General features: G+C 52.2%; 4 protein-coding genes across 4 annotated transcripts; 1 reads left to right on the forward strand and 3 right to left on the reverse strand.

The window, feature by feature from the left end:
• Nucleotides 1-405: 405 nt before the first annotated feature.
• Nucleotides 406-4,943, forward strand: J4E92_001974 (uncharacterized protein; the record flags this gene model as incomplete). The annotated part of the gene is made up of 6 exons (XM_051493380.1): nucleotides 406-704; nucleotides 762-2,401; nucleotides 2,831-3,381; nucleotides 3,500-4,275; nucleotides 4,504-4,796; nucleotides 4,837-4,943. 6 exons carry the CDS (start codon nucleotides 406-408, stop codon nucleotides 4,941-4,943), a joined length of 3,666 nt encoding a protein of 1,221 aa, XP_051356611.1.
• Nucleotides 4,944-5,681: 738 nt separating this feature from the next.
• J4E92_001975 (uncharacterized protein) lies at nucleotides 5,682-8,746 on the reverse strand (the record flags this gene model as incomplete). The annotated part of the gene is made up of 4 exons (XM_051493381.1): nucleotides 5,682-7,457; nucleotides 7,508-8,532; nucleotides 8,612-8,680; nucleotides 8,731-8,746. The coding sequence occupies 4 exons, from the start codon at nucleotides 8,744-8,746 to the stop codon at nucleotides 5,682-5,684; spliced, it is 2,886 nt and encodes a 961-aa protein (XP_051356612.1).
• A 1,700-nt stretch (nucleotides 8,747-10,446) lies between these two features.
• J4E92_001976 (uncharacterized protein) lies at nucleotides 10,447-12,472 on the reverse strand (the record flags this gene model as incomplete). The annotated part of the gene is made up of 3 exons (XM_051493382.1): nucleotides 10,447-10,739; nucleotides 11,914-12,228; nucleotides 12,292-12,472. 3 exons carry the CDS (start codon nucleotides 12,470-12,472, stop codon nucleotides 10,447-10,449), a joined length of 789 nt encoding a protein of 262 aa, XP_051356613.1.
• Nucleotides 12,473-13,107: 635 nt separating this feature from the next.
• On the reverse strand, nucleotides 13,108-14,188 carry J4E92_001977 (uncharacterized protein; the record flags this gene model as incomplete). The annotated part of the gene is made up of 3 exons (XM_051493383.1): nucleotides 13,108-13,453; nucleotides 13,498-14,020; nucleotides 14,071-14,188. 3 exons carry the CDS (start codon nucleotides 14,186-14,188, stop codon nucleotides 13,108-13,110), a joined length of 987 nt encoding a protein of 328 aa, XP_051356614.1.
• Between the last annotated feature and the right edge of the window lie 164 nt (nucleotides 14,189-14,352).

Below are 14,352 nucleotides of genomic sequence, written 5' to 3' on the forward strand. Positions count from 1 at the left end.
GTCGCCCTTGATTTGGGCTTGAATTCAAATCTCATAACTATGTTTGATGACTTCGCGACTTCCATGCAATATGACGACTGCTACAACTTGTGTCTCTTGAATTTACGACTAGACTGATGGAGAACACATGTTCGAGGCAGGCATAGCGGGACGGCGCGCTTGCCCCTTTTGCGGCCAATCAGGATGGCACGATAGCTGACCAAAGCAGACGCTAGGCTGGAGTCGAGCTGAACCCCGGAGAGGCTGAGGTGACCATCTGCAACTGCATGCACATACTAGCGTCTGACTCTCACTCTTCCTTCAGCTCAGCTTTTGGCCCCCACACATCATGTCTGCCTTGTCTTCTTCTCGTCGCCTCTCCCATGCCGTCGCAATCCCGCCCGCCAACTTCCAGATTACCTATCTATGGAGGGCCAAACGCAAGATTCTGAAGTCACGCCGCGTCTCCCACGTCAGTATCAGGCTGAGGTGCGCGAAGCTTCCGTTGATGAGCTTGCGCATGATGATTTGTATGGGGGCGGAAACCAGCCCCGACACGTATCATTGAGCGAGGCCCACGACGCAGGAAACTCTCAATGGATAGCCGACTACTTCACCGAGGAGCCCATCGATTTTGCTCAAGAGCTTCAATCGACCAGCGCGGGGCATCAGCAACCCACTACCACGCGCAACGATGGTCGTTCATGGAGGAATTACCGGCGACCGTCACGATCCCAGCCACAAAACACTTCACGTGTAGAGCCTGGGACGAATAGTTCTAGAAAAGAACTGGCGCTCAGATTTGAGCTCCCGCGCCGGGTCTCAACCCCCGAAGAATCAGAAAGCAGTATCATCACCGAAGACTTTAGTGAGAGCGAGTCATGGTCATTGAGCAGCGAAGAGGATACGCCTCCGAGAGATCCCCCACTTTTACAGCCTAACCGCTATGCGATGCATCCAAGGGACATCGAGGGCAACAGGCTCTCATTTCAGGTGCAGACCAAACCTTTGAGCAGCAGCATCGCCTTGAGTGAAGAATCTGATAAACTCGAAAACAAGGAGGGCCCGGGAGCACAGAAGAAGGAACCGGGAGACAAGAATCTGGAGATACGGAGAATCACCAGAGCAATGGCGATCGAGTCTGACGCCCAGAACATGCTTGAAATTCACACTCTACCAAGTCTGGCGAGCCCTCGATTGCGAACAAGCATAGCAACAACATGGTACCACCTCAATGGTAGTCATCTCGACTTTGACCGCTTCGAAAACGTCTGCCTCACTATCCCACATTTGTCTGACCGCCTACAGGCCCTTACCCGCGAGGTCTTGTTGAAACTGCGAGGCGAAAAGATTAAGCCATTTGTAGGCGGTAGGTTCATCGAGCCAGGGACCGTTCTTCGAGCCGACGAATCCGATCCAACAGACACCCAGTCCGTGATCTTCAGCTGCGTACCTTACTTCGGTCTCCAACAAGTTGCAAAGCCTACTACTGGGCAAGAAGATTCACTGTTCTCTCCACGTACCTTGATGCAGGCTTTGTATCCGTATGAATCTGTTCGTGAAAGAGATGAGGAACAGTCATACAGGAGGTTTGGCAATGATCCGATGAATAACATCGTTCATGTCCCCGGCCTGTGGATCATTAACATTGGATCTACTGCTATTGTGACATACGGACACGAGACTCTGCCTATAGCAATGAAAAATTCGATCGGCATTGTTGAAGAAGATATTAGGCTTATTGGCAGGCAGAGCATCACAAAGAACACTCTGACCAAGGTTCACATCACCAATCGCGACGGGAGCAGCCTCATATATCCCATAGGTGATTTCAGATCCTATTTCCAGCTGGAATCGCGAATTCTCCACAGCAATTCTTCTCTTGAGGGGCCCCTTGTTGGCGAAGGGATCAACTTGAAAGTCGACGATGTGGATGGAGGTACTATAGTCGGGGCCGGGAACTGGAAAACCATCGTCTCTCGAGCAGCCCAGCTTGTCTCGATCACCATTACGATTCCATACGACCAGATTCGTGACGGAAGAGATGAAGAAGCCTCGACCGCAGAACTAGCGGCTGTCGGCCCCCCCAAGTGTGTTCCGCCCTTCTTTCACTGGTTGCAGTCTAAGACCAACGATCTTTCTCATAGAAGTGGGAAGCCGGTATTACTCGGTACCACCGGGAAAGACCGGTCCATCGCCTGCCTGGACTACGTGGAGAAGCTCATGACGTCGAGGTCTCTTGTTCGTTCAACCAGTCCTGTAGAAGATGCTTTCACCTCAACCAACTACTACCACTCCTTGCCAGAGACGGTATGTGAAGGCGTTTCCACGCGACGGTCCGAATTACATGAGCTTGTCAAAGCAACGCCTCTACCGGAGTCGGGTTCCATAAACCACAAGATGATTGTCACCACTCACTGCAGTAAGATTTTGACAAGATCAGTCGAGTTTCTCGACACTGTCTGCAAAACTTTAGGTCTTTTCGTAGATGACCTAGATAGTAGCAGCATGCTTCGAAAGCTATCGGGCGCAATGCAAAACATCCATCAGCAAGTAACGACCATTGCGCAACGTGGAGCGGTTGAGCCCGACCCAGAGGAATACACGAACTCCGATTGGAAACACCCTGACATGCTAAACAACCGTATCTGGTCCATCCGCACCTCCGCTTGGGAAGTTCCATCTTCACTCCCAGAATCCAGGAAAACACTGCAAAGGTCGATTCAGCGTTGTGCAAGATGCAGACGCCCATTCAGTAGCGCAACATCTGCAATGAAACATCTTGTGCGACATGTGGAGAAATATTCGGCTGGGACTGCACATCCTGACGCTGACATACCGAGTTTCGAAGAACTGCAAGACTGGATAATCAATTCCGTACAGTACCGGCGCGAACTGACGAATGCGAGCGCTTTGGTGATTCTTACACATGCTAGTGAGATCGCCAAAGACTTTTTAGTTCGAGCCAAAGAGCTTGCCGAAGGTGTTCAGAATGAGGATGGACAGTTATCGTCATTGTATACGCTGCCGCAAGAACTGATTCACGCATTTCAAAAGATTTTGATCTACTACCTGGCGATCGAGCGAGCTTTGCACGAGAATGAAAAGACGTATGGACTCGACCCTCGGTTCCAGGATTCTCGCAAGCTTACAAACAGACCATACTCATCGAGAGATGTCGAAGTACTCAGACGCTTTGGATTTCAGGCGCGACGATCACTGCGCAAAGCTCGGTTTCTGTTCTGCGATATGGGTAGACCCGAGTTACCATTGAACCTTCGCAAGCATCTTTCCCTGGGACCAGAATATGTGTCTCTATGGTTTATGAGAGGGTTGCTGATGAAGCCTCTCGAGCAGGACAAGACTATCGGCGACATGTATCATGTGTACGTCTCCAAAGTTGTAAGTACATTCAATTCCAACACTACATGTCTGAGAGAAGAAGTGAGGAGCTATACACGCTTCGACAGCAGCGAGAATACGCCGTGATACATTGTTAGACTTTACTAACATGTACTAGCAATTCGAAATCAATCACAGACCAAGCAAGCGCCTTCTGCGCGCCATCAACTTGATTCAAGAAGAGCTACAAGTCTTACAATTAGTAAACACCTGGCAGACCAATCTGGTACGAAATTATCTGAAGGTCATCGATGACAACACATATGAGAAGCTAAGCCCATCTCGTCGGGCTATGCATCCTTACGAGAAAGCTCTGGGAAGGGCCTGCCTAGATCACCTTTCCCTAGTCCGGCTAGATTACATTGATCTAATGCGACGTTGCGCCCCGCTCTCCGATCGCACGAAACAGATCTTGGAGATCAACGAAGAAGATCATGGAAAGGCTATCATGGTCTTCACCGTCGTTACAGTCATCTTTTTGCCATTGTCATTCGTTACAAGCTACTTCGGTATGAATGCCTCTGACATCAGAGACATGGACGAAACACAAGCTGTCTTCTGGAGCGTTGCCATACCACTAACCTGCGTCACCGTAGGCTCTTGCTTACTGATCGGTTACAATGGCGATAGCATACGGGACCTATTATCGTCCATGTACCGCAAAACGATGAGGAAAGAGAGAGATACAGTAGAAGCCGCTAGTATAACCGTTGCGCAACGCCAAGGACCGTCCAAATCCAAGGGCGGTTTAGACAGCATCATTGACCCGTTTGGCGCAGCTTACCACGACTTCCCTAGTCGACGGCGTGATCTATACAGAGCGAGTTATGGCGATGATGATTTTGACGAGTGGTATGTGCGAGACCACCCTAGGTTGCTGGATCAGTACAGCAAGTCCGCGCATCTTCCTCGACCATCTCCATGTGGTTTTGCGTCGAAGAGAAAAGATTCTTACCCCACACCGGCACACCTAGCAATAGAAGCACGCCGGCAATCACTATACTCAGATCCACACGTGCTCTACAGAAGATCGTCACGTAATGACTACGAAGAATCTCCATACTTAACTCCCAACATACATGTTGTGCGAGACCACCCTCGTCGAATGGGAACAACAAAAAGTCGCTACACCAACTCGACCAACCCATTCAGTCTAGGCGATCCTGTCGACGGTTTCAGTCCATATGCAGATGACGCCAGTCGGCGCAGACTTGCAGAGTACGGTCATATCCCACCACCACCTCCGCCGCGACCACGACCAAATGCTACAATTTTTCGCTCACGCTCGGAGTTCTTGACATACTCTGACGAAGACGACGACGAAGAATGGGTCAAACAACCATATACTCGCCAACGCTCGGAGCTCTTGACATACTCTGACGACGACGACGAATGGTACACGTCCACACGCGGTGGTGATGTCGACTTGAAATCCAAATATTCCCGACGTGGCAGGTCACGGAGCGGTAGTTGGAGCCTTGGCCGAAGTCGAAGCCAGAGTCGCGACCGGTTCTACGAAAGAGCACCTGTGCGTCGCGTCCACTATGCAGATGAACCTGTAGAAAGTTTCAGACACCGCATGCCATCTGGGGACTCTTTTTCGTATCGCGCAAGCGAAGTTCCAGGCCACCCACGAAGGGGAAGAGGGCAGGAGTATGAGGCAATGGAAGAGGAGCTTGAGAGGCAGGAGGAGAATATTGAGAGGCGGCAAGAGGAAAAACTTAAACGTCACAGGTATAGATAGAGATCAGGTAAAGAACTTGCGGCAATTCAAATCTCGTTTTGGCCTAAAACCCAATGTTGATGTTTTCTCAAACGAAAAGGAGTCATACTGTGCTTAGGTGAGGAAAATCATCTATTCCATAAGTGCTTTGACATGACCGTGACGTGACAGTCCAATCCGCAGTATGCGACCCGAGCGAGGTCCGTAGAAACTCACGATCGAATATTTAAAATTTTCACTAGAAGAAAGACGAAGTAATTTTGAACACCATTTAATTAACTATTACTACGGGAACACGGCAGTAGCGACAAACTAGGAATTTTTCGTTGACCAAAAGCTTTTGACAGCTTCGGGTCCGCCCCGGCAACCATCTCCCCATTACGGGCGCAATCGTCCTACACTACTCATAATCCGCCGAAAGCAAGAAAGAAGAACCAAGAAAACATGCTATTTGCTACTCATGTGCGCGTGCGCCGTGGCGCAATCGTGGTATCATCCATGATCAAAAGGTAGGAAAGTCGTAATCATGACTCGCAGCCCCAAGCGTATCGGGTATCACTGGTCGACGAACAAGCATCTAAACGCGGCCCTGGAAGACGGGGTTCTGGTCACCGAAGGTAGTGTTATACTCGCCGGGAGCCGGGGCACCAGTGGGGTGAGCGGGATGAGTTGCTGAAGTAGTTGTGGCAGTAGGGTCGTTCAGACCAGTTGAACCAAGACCAGTGGAGCCGAGGCCAGACGATCCAACAGGTGCGGCGGTGCCGGTGGTGTTGAAAGCATCGTCAACCTGAGTGCCGAAGCCTTGGGTGCCAGTGGTGGAAGGAACGCCGCCGGCGAGACCAGTAGCAGCAGCACCACCCATCAGACCCTGACCAGTGGTAACGCCTTGACCACCGCCGAGGCCACCAGCGTTAGTGTATTGGCTGTCGTACTGGTTGGCGGATGGGTTGATGCCCTGCGAGGCTCCAAGACCGCGAGACTCCTCACTGGTGCTACCGTAGCCGCCTGCGCGACCGTGGGGCTTGCGAGTGACCTTGCCAACCTGAGGCAGGCTGGAAGTCTCCTTGGCGGAGCCGATAGAGAAGATGGGGCTCTCCCACTTCTCGCCCTTGCCGGCAAGCTCCTTGTACTCAGTAGCCTTGGAAGAGATACCGCCGGGTAGGGAGATGTTCTTGAAGATTGAGTCGTGCTGAGTAACAGCCATGTTGACCTGGGTGTCCTTGGTCTTCTCCTTGACCTGCTCCTTCTTCTGCTTGCCTTGCATGATGCGGTGCTGCATAGCAGAGGCGTAGCGCTGGTACATGTTCTGAATGTTCTGAGGGTCGGGGTTGCGCTTGGCCTCAGCCTCGGCGCGGTCAGCCTCAGTCTTGATGTCGAAGAGAAGGCCGTCGAGCTGGTTGGCGGAGTCCTTGATCTGCTTCTCCAAGACCTTCTGGATGACAGGACGCATGACCTTGAGAAGAAGGGGCTTGAACATGTTGAAGAGGAGCTTGTGGTTGCTCTTCTTCATCTTGATCTGAAGGTTCTTAATGTCAGACTCAACCTTGGTGACCTTGAAGAAGTGGGTCTGCGCGTTGTTCTCGCGGGCCTTGTCAGCTGTCTCCATCTCAACCTTGAAGCTGAAGCCGGAGCCACCCATGAAGATGTCCATAACACCCTTGTCGGTGATGGATGGGAAGCCTTGCTTGCGCTTGATGTAGTAAGAAACATCCCTGAGATCCATCTGTACACCCGAGACAGAGAGCATGACCTTGTTCTTGTTCTTGCTCGAGATGGACTTGCGTCCCCAGCGCCAGTAGTTGTCCGAGCCAAACTCCAAAGAGTTGGGAGCAAGGTTATCACCCTCGATGACGAGGTTCTCAACGACGGCGTCGACCATGGGGTCGCTGTATTCGATACGCGGGATGGGGACGTAACGGACGTTCTCGAAGATGGACGGGAGGATGACGTCGCTCAGGTCCTTGAGAAGGTGGGGCTTGAACACAGTCTGGCCGTTCTCATCTTGACCGAGGTCAAGGAAGAGCTTGTTGACAGACTCAGCGAACTGCTTGTTCTGCGGGTCAGCGTCGAACTGCTCGCCAACGAATTTGAACTCGTCGGCGATGCGGTCAGTGTGTCCACGGTAGCGGCCACGAAGGAGGCGGTGACCGTCATCGTAGATCTGGTTCCACTCCTCGTTGCTACGGTCTTCGAGGATGAAGCCCTGCTGTTGGAGAGTCTTGCGGATGAACTGGTTGATGCGAGTGAACCAGTTCCTGAGCTCTGGATCCTGGTCGGCGTCCTTGTAGACCTGGTTGATGGACTCAATCAAGTCATCGAACGAGGTGTTGTTTGCGAAACGCTCAAGAAGAGTCTTCATGTTGGTCAGCCATTTGTTTTCCGAGAGGAAGCCTAAATACGCACCTTGAGATCAGCTTCAGCAGTAGTTAGGGAATCGTTCTGATGCGCACCTTGAACAGAACCCTTGCCCTGCTGGCCAAGGTTCTTACCATGGCCAGAGTACTGCTCGGCCAGGTTGAGTAGGGTCTCGATGGCACGCTGGTAGTCCTGGTGGCCCTGAATCTCGACTACCATCTTCTTAAGACGCCAAATGGTCTGCTCGCGGCGCTCCTCAGGCATCTTGCCCTTGAGGTAGTTGTTCATCTGGTCGCGACGGGCGCGGGCCATGTTCTTGTCCTCCTCAGAAGTGTTCGCGTCAACCTTCTGCTTGGCAGCATCGAGAGCACCACGGGCGTCGACGCCAGTGCTCTGGCCAGTCTGACCCTCGTGAGCGCCAAGTTGGGCGGTGTGCTGGGGGTCGCGCGAGCCATCAGGGTTGGCAGCCTGGTTGATGTCTTTGGCATGCTCCTTCAAGTCACCCTTGGCCTCGTCCTTGTTCTTGTTGCCGAAGGGCAGACTGCTCTTAGCTTGGTTGCGAAGGTTCTCACGGTTCAGGTCGGAGGTGTCGTGCCAAGTGTTGTCCTCGGCAGGCTCATCTAGCTTGTTGAGACGGTCTTCTGAGGGCTTGACCTTGTTGGCGGTGTTCTGGGCGGCATCGCCAGCCATGTCACGAAGCAGAACGGTGGCATCTGAAAGCAACTTCCTGAACTGGCCGTTGGAAATGAGGAGGGTACCGAGAGTCCGTAGACCGTCAAGCGCCTCGTTTCCGTGCTGCTTCGCTGTGTCCTTATCAACAGGGGCATTAGGGAGGGCGGCGCTGTTGCCACCGAGGTGCTCTGCCTGCCAGATGAAGTCCTGGAGGAGGTTGCCCTCGTTCTTGGTGAGTAGTAGGATCTTGGCCTGCTCGATGACCTTCTTGAGGTCGGTCACCAGATGCTGACCCTCGCTCGACAGCTTCTTGGATGGTGAGTTGAGCGACCTGTGGGCCAGCGCGGAGTTGAGCGCGACATCGATTTGCTGGTTGGAGGGGACCTTTCCGTTAGAGAAGGCTAGTTGTGGTCAGCGCTTGTTTACATGTGCGTGTGCGACGCGAAGGGCATCGACGCGCCATTGCACGTGTTCACATACCCTCGAAGATGCCGTACAGCTGTAGCTTGTTGTTGACGTCCTTCTCCTTCTGCTTCAAGTCCACCGGACCTGCAGTCTGTTAGCAATGTTTGGGGGCAAAGCGGGGTAGCTAGACATACGATTTACGGAACTCATGGTGTAGGACTGCTTCTGTGGGTATCAAGGTGGGGTATCAAAATGCAGACGCAGAGCGGAAAACAATGGAGGTAGGGTGGATGGGTATTTCGAGGGGATGGGTATCAAAGTGGTTTGTGTGGGAGGGAGGCGGGTGAGGGCAGAAAGCAGCTTTGTATTTGGGCTGGCTGGGTAACACGCGCGATTGCAGCAACTACGTCACTGCGTCGTAGCTTGCCGCTTGCGAAGAGCCTGGACTTGGAACAGCGACCGACCACGACCAACTTGCCTGACCCCGCGACTACCGGCCACCATTTTCCCGCTGCCAGCGATCGAATTCCGCGGACACGCTCACAGAACGCGGCAGCCCAGTTCCCTGACGACGTGCCGTCCAATGCCACAACTGTCCACGTTTTGCCTGGGGCACGAGGCCTGCCACGCCCAAACGAGGTCGCTCTGGCCTGTATGACGGAGCCTCTAGGTATGTTTGGGGGTTCGATCGGCGCCAGGTTTCCCAAAGGATGCCAAAACATGTGTCCCGCTTGCGTCATGGGTAATTCGACAGCGCTACACCTAGCAATCTCGATTCTGTCTGATGCGAAGTGTGGCGCCGCCCAGCCTAGCAAACTCTTCCCTGCATGTATTAGACAACCCCGTTTCCTGCGGACTTTCTGCTTGCACACGCCTTCTCACCCCCTCGCGGAGTCCGTGATGCTCTCCTTTCCTGTCGCTCTGTCTAGTTCGTTGCGCCACACCTGGGATACCAAGCTTTACTTGGCGACACGCTAGACGGCTAGCGCGAGTACCGCCGGCCACACCGCTCGCACGATGACGACGTCCATCTTCGAGTTCACGATGCAATCTCGTGGGGCGCCTGCTCATTCGCCGCCCGTCTACTTCAATGGGTCCTGCTGGCGCGTCGCCCTCACGTTCCCAAGTTCGTGCGCGCCACACACGCATCAAACGGCTCCGACCCCAGCACGTGAAGTGCGGAAACCGGGAAATTCCAGACAAGGCCAATCCTGGAAGCGCTCTCCCTTCAGATCTGCCCGCCCTGACCGATCTTGTACAGAACTGGTCGACGTGCCTGCGTGCTAGGGCGTAGATCAGCCGATCCACTAAGCCTGTCAGGCGCTACTTGTGCCTCAACCTACAAAACGCTCTTACTAAAAGTTTGAGATACCATCTTGCTCCTGTCCCTGTACTCGGGACGTTCCGATTAATCATGTACAAAGTTGTCAAATGCACGAACCATCGGAGGGTTAGTTCAGAAGTCAACGATGTGTCCGACCACACCATAGCCGCACCGGCTATCCCTACTAGCGTCGTAGTGTCGTCTCAACGTCAAAGAACTTGCCCCTAAAGTCTATGCCTTGCATCGCCGCATTGCTTAAGCTCGGGAAAGTTTGTGTCGTTAGAGTTCTCAGCGTGTACTTGATGCGAACATGCTGTCGTACAAGTATGTCGGAAGTGTCAAGCAGGCGGATCATACCTGGGTTACAGCCCAGAAGAAGGCGAGGCGACCGTGGACAGAAGAGGGGAGTACTTTGATTGCTGCAGACGCCGACCAGCCATTATCTACACAATATAGCAGTTTCTACAAAGCCCTGAAGTTGACTAGGAGCTATCCAGCGATGTAGCAGTCACCCATGGACTCGGGCGCCAAAATTCGTCTCCTTCTCCTCTCGACCACCCGACGACATGCATACCTCAAACAACCACTATGAGTCTTCCATGAGGCTCTCTATGACCTTGTCCACCTCGTCGATAAGCGCACCGATCGCGTTCTTCCCGTTCTCGATCTTCGCTTTAACAACTGTAATCGATTGGTAGTCGATATGGAAGAAGATGCGGAGATACGCCGGACCGCTGGCGGCGGTACCGTTGACTGCGGTGGTGTTCAAGTTGCGGCTCATGATATACACATCGGTTATTCCCGCCTTGGAGAGATCCTTGGACTGTTTGCTGACAATGATGGAGGCGATATTTTCTGACAGATCTCTTAGCTTTGTTACTTACATGGGTGGAAGAAATAGCCAGTGGTGGGATTGCGCGTGCAGCACAATCGACTTCAAGTATTGACAACAATACCCTGGAGGAAAGATCGCTCCGAAAAGACTCAAAGACAGTTGTACTTACGAGCCAGCAATAAAACGTTCTTGGCTTCATTAGTGGCGTTCAAGAGACTGCTGGTGTCCCGAAAAGGTTGTAGCAGCTCTAGAATTCGGTACTCGAGGGTATGGTCAGAGACTGGGACGTTGAAGGCCTTGACGGAACTTTGCACTGGGCTATTGAAGGCGGCATCCTGGGGCCGCGAAGGCAGGGAGGAATAGTACTGATGAGGATATGGTGGCGTGTAGGAACTATGTGAGCCCGACATCATGTATATCGACATCGTGGAGTAGAGATTGTGCGCGGGGTAGTGAGAGTCTGGGTACGGTGAACCCTATATTTATATACCCTCGGAACTCTGCGTTACTGCCAAGGTGAGCTAAGAAGCTCATGATGGAGTTCAGGCAGTATTTGACCCTTCATTGCTGTCGCAACCTTTGCGGCCGATAATTCACTCCAATCTCTCTTCGCCAAGATGACCACAACATTGACACCATTGATACCATATCTGCATTCGGTATCACTCAGTTGATCATCACACTGGCAGTAATTGAGAGCTTGGTAAGCTGTTTGATTAGTTCTCGGGTGCTTGGATGGAACCCGGTATACAAAACGGCCGACGAGAGTGGCATTCTACTGTCTACTCTACCACCTTCTAGATACTGTACATCTGTCATCCACTCGGAGAAACTATCTTGGACCATCTCCGCGCAGTAAATAGCTGCCATTCCCCTCGTCATCACTAAGTGGCATCAACTCAGCTTTTCTGACGACCCTGAACAGAAACCCCGGATGAAAGACCGCCATGATGACCACCACCGCGAACATGAGCGCCGCATCGAAGACATACAAGTACGCCTCTGTCTGATACACCTTACTCTCTGGCCCTTCGATAAACTCCGCCAGCCGGAAAATGCTCCGAACAACGACAAGCACACTGACACTGTACAAAGCCCACATGTAGCGGCGCCACTTGACATGTGTTCGCCGTGACGTGCTGGTAGGTTCGTTGTTTAACCTTCGATGAAACACCACCGCCATTAGGATGAAGAAGGCGAAAGCGACTAATTGCGTACCTAGGCCTGCGATGACGACGGTGGTTCCAGTCTTCACTCCGTCCGGGTCACCGGAAGCTTGCATCGCAGACCCCATGATCTGGCATACGAAGGATCCGATATCGATGATGACGTATATCTTCGTCGTCCAGCGCGGGTTCATTACAGCGTGGTGCGTAGCATCGAGAGAGCGAATAAGGCGACCGAGCGTCATGTAGATGGTGGCTGCGAGAAGTGGTGCGGCCGCGAGGATAAGCATGAGTTGGAGGAGATAGGGACTGCCTTGTCGGATATTCTGTGAGGACCAGGCGCGACCGTAGTAGCCGGCTGCTTCGCCTGTGGATCAAATTATCAGCGATGTGCTTTTCGGCGATGGGGTAAAGCACCGAGGTAACTGACCTACGCAGCCCAGAACGAATGGAATGAAGAACCAACTTCGTAACGGAATGAGTATGATGAGATGCGTCAGGCCGCCGATCGCGAATAGTATGAGAAATGTGTAGCCGGCGCCTGCTGAGGGCGTGTAAGGGTAAAGATCGAAGTCAGCTTCGCCTCTAGGAACGATGTCGTGTGACGCCATCTGCGGATTCTGGGTCGATAACGGCTAAGGAAAATTTTGGGTAAGCAAGAAACAAAAGATTAAAGACAGAATGTGTACGGAGATGTAGAAGATGATGGAGCGAATGAAGATACCTTCCAAGACACGACTGCGCGCCGTTACTATATACACATCCTGACTGGGCACATTTTTCGCATTCAACTCTTTCGTTCTCTTATCTCTCTCAAGCATTACCACAAGAGGCGCAGCGCCGCGCGGCATCTTTTGAGTCTTTGCTTGGTTGTTTCGTGTTGGTCTGTGGGTCTCGTAACGAAAGAGAATACGCGCTGATACGCGCTGGCATACGCGATCACCCTGCCTCATCAATTTCTTCCGCTACATTGTGGCTTTAATGATTTTGGATATTGTTTGGACCTTTCGTTACCTAAAGCATGCTTCTCAAATACCGTCTGTCTTAATAGCCATGGTGATGGTTGGTATTCTGGGTGATGCGACAAGACGAGGCGGATCGCGAACACAAAGCCGATGGCGAGATCTTCGCGATATACCATGCCAGCCTACGGTTGTTTCCGAATTCGAACTCCATTTGAACGGTACTACTAGATATACACAAACGACGTTCGTAGAATTCGAATAGCAAAAGTGGCGCAATGAGCCTAGAAGATGGCGATAACTCCAGGTGGACTTCCAATACCACCCCTAACATGTAATGGAGCACTTGTCATGAAGAAAGTGTACCGGCCCATCTCCTTGCACCTCTGACTAAGCTTCTCAAGGTCCCACATCTCGCCGATAGCGGTACCCCAATGAACGAGAAGCCACTCGTGTAGGCACCATCCGTCGGTAAACTTTGGTGGCCATGCTTCAAAAGCGACGGTATCACCAGCGATCGCCGCGAGGTGACGGTCGTAAAGCCAACGTACCGTCTTCTCGTTGGCTTGAAGACCAATCGCGACACTATTGTCGCGAGTACCGCTCTTGCGCTCCGCTTCGTTCGCATTGCTAGGATCGTCAGTCATGTCTCTCAGAGTGGTAAGACAACATACTTGTGCCATCTTACGTAACCGCTTCGAATCATCATAATGTCTCCCTGCTTCAAAGTGGTGCCTTGCCACTTCAGCGTCTCTTCAATCTCCTCGATAGGAATCTCGTGTCTCGACACCGCGCTCGGTGCCTTCTTCCCGTTCTTCTCTTCATACCAACTAAGCCAGTCGCAAAGTACACCTCTTCCGACAATACCACCTCTTTCGCACCACTTGTGCGTACCGTTCGTGACGCTGTTGGCTGCCTCTTTATGCGAGAGACCGTTGTAATACATGCCGCTTGCTTGATGCGCGAAATGCTTCAGGCTATCCCATTGAGAACCAGCTTGAGTGTTGATGTGAAGTTCGTCATCATTCGCACAGAACTCGGAGAAGTCCGCAAAATCGATTTGCTTTTGCTCGAGCTCTTTTCTGTTGAACCCTGGAAATTGCACGTTGTGTAGTTCCCAGTCAAGCTGGATGTGCTCGCCGGTGGTGATCTCTTTGGAGGCCGCTTTAACGACATCCGAGGTGAGAAGGTTGATAGCTGTCGCCTGTTAGATATACGATTGCTGTATGGGGTACAATTTGCTTTACTTCCGACTTCATCCTTTTGCCCGTCTTTGTCAAAGAACCCCCATATGCTGCCCTGTGGCATGCCCTCGACCTTCGGAAGGTCGTCAAACGCCGGGAATTTGTACTCTTGTTTCGCCATAGTCACTGTATCAATACTTTTGCTATCGTAGGTTATAAGATGTTACTCTACAAGACCCCAAAGTCACTTTGGAGAAGCTTGATATATGGGGCATTGTACACCGAGGTCAGTCCGGACCCCGCATCCAACGCTGATCCGCACCATGTGGACGCTTTCTTTGCTGT

The sequence above is a fragment of the Alternaria infectoria genome, assembly GCF_024043175.1.
Source record: "Alternaria infectoria strain BMP 0036 chromosome Unknown scaffold_2, whole genome shotgun sequence".
NCBI lineage: Eukaryota > Fungi > Ascomycota > Dothideomycetes > Pleosporales > Pleosporaceae > Alternaria > Alternaria infectoria.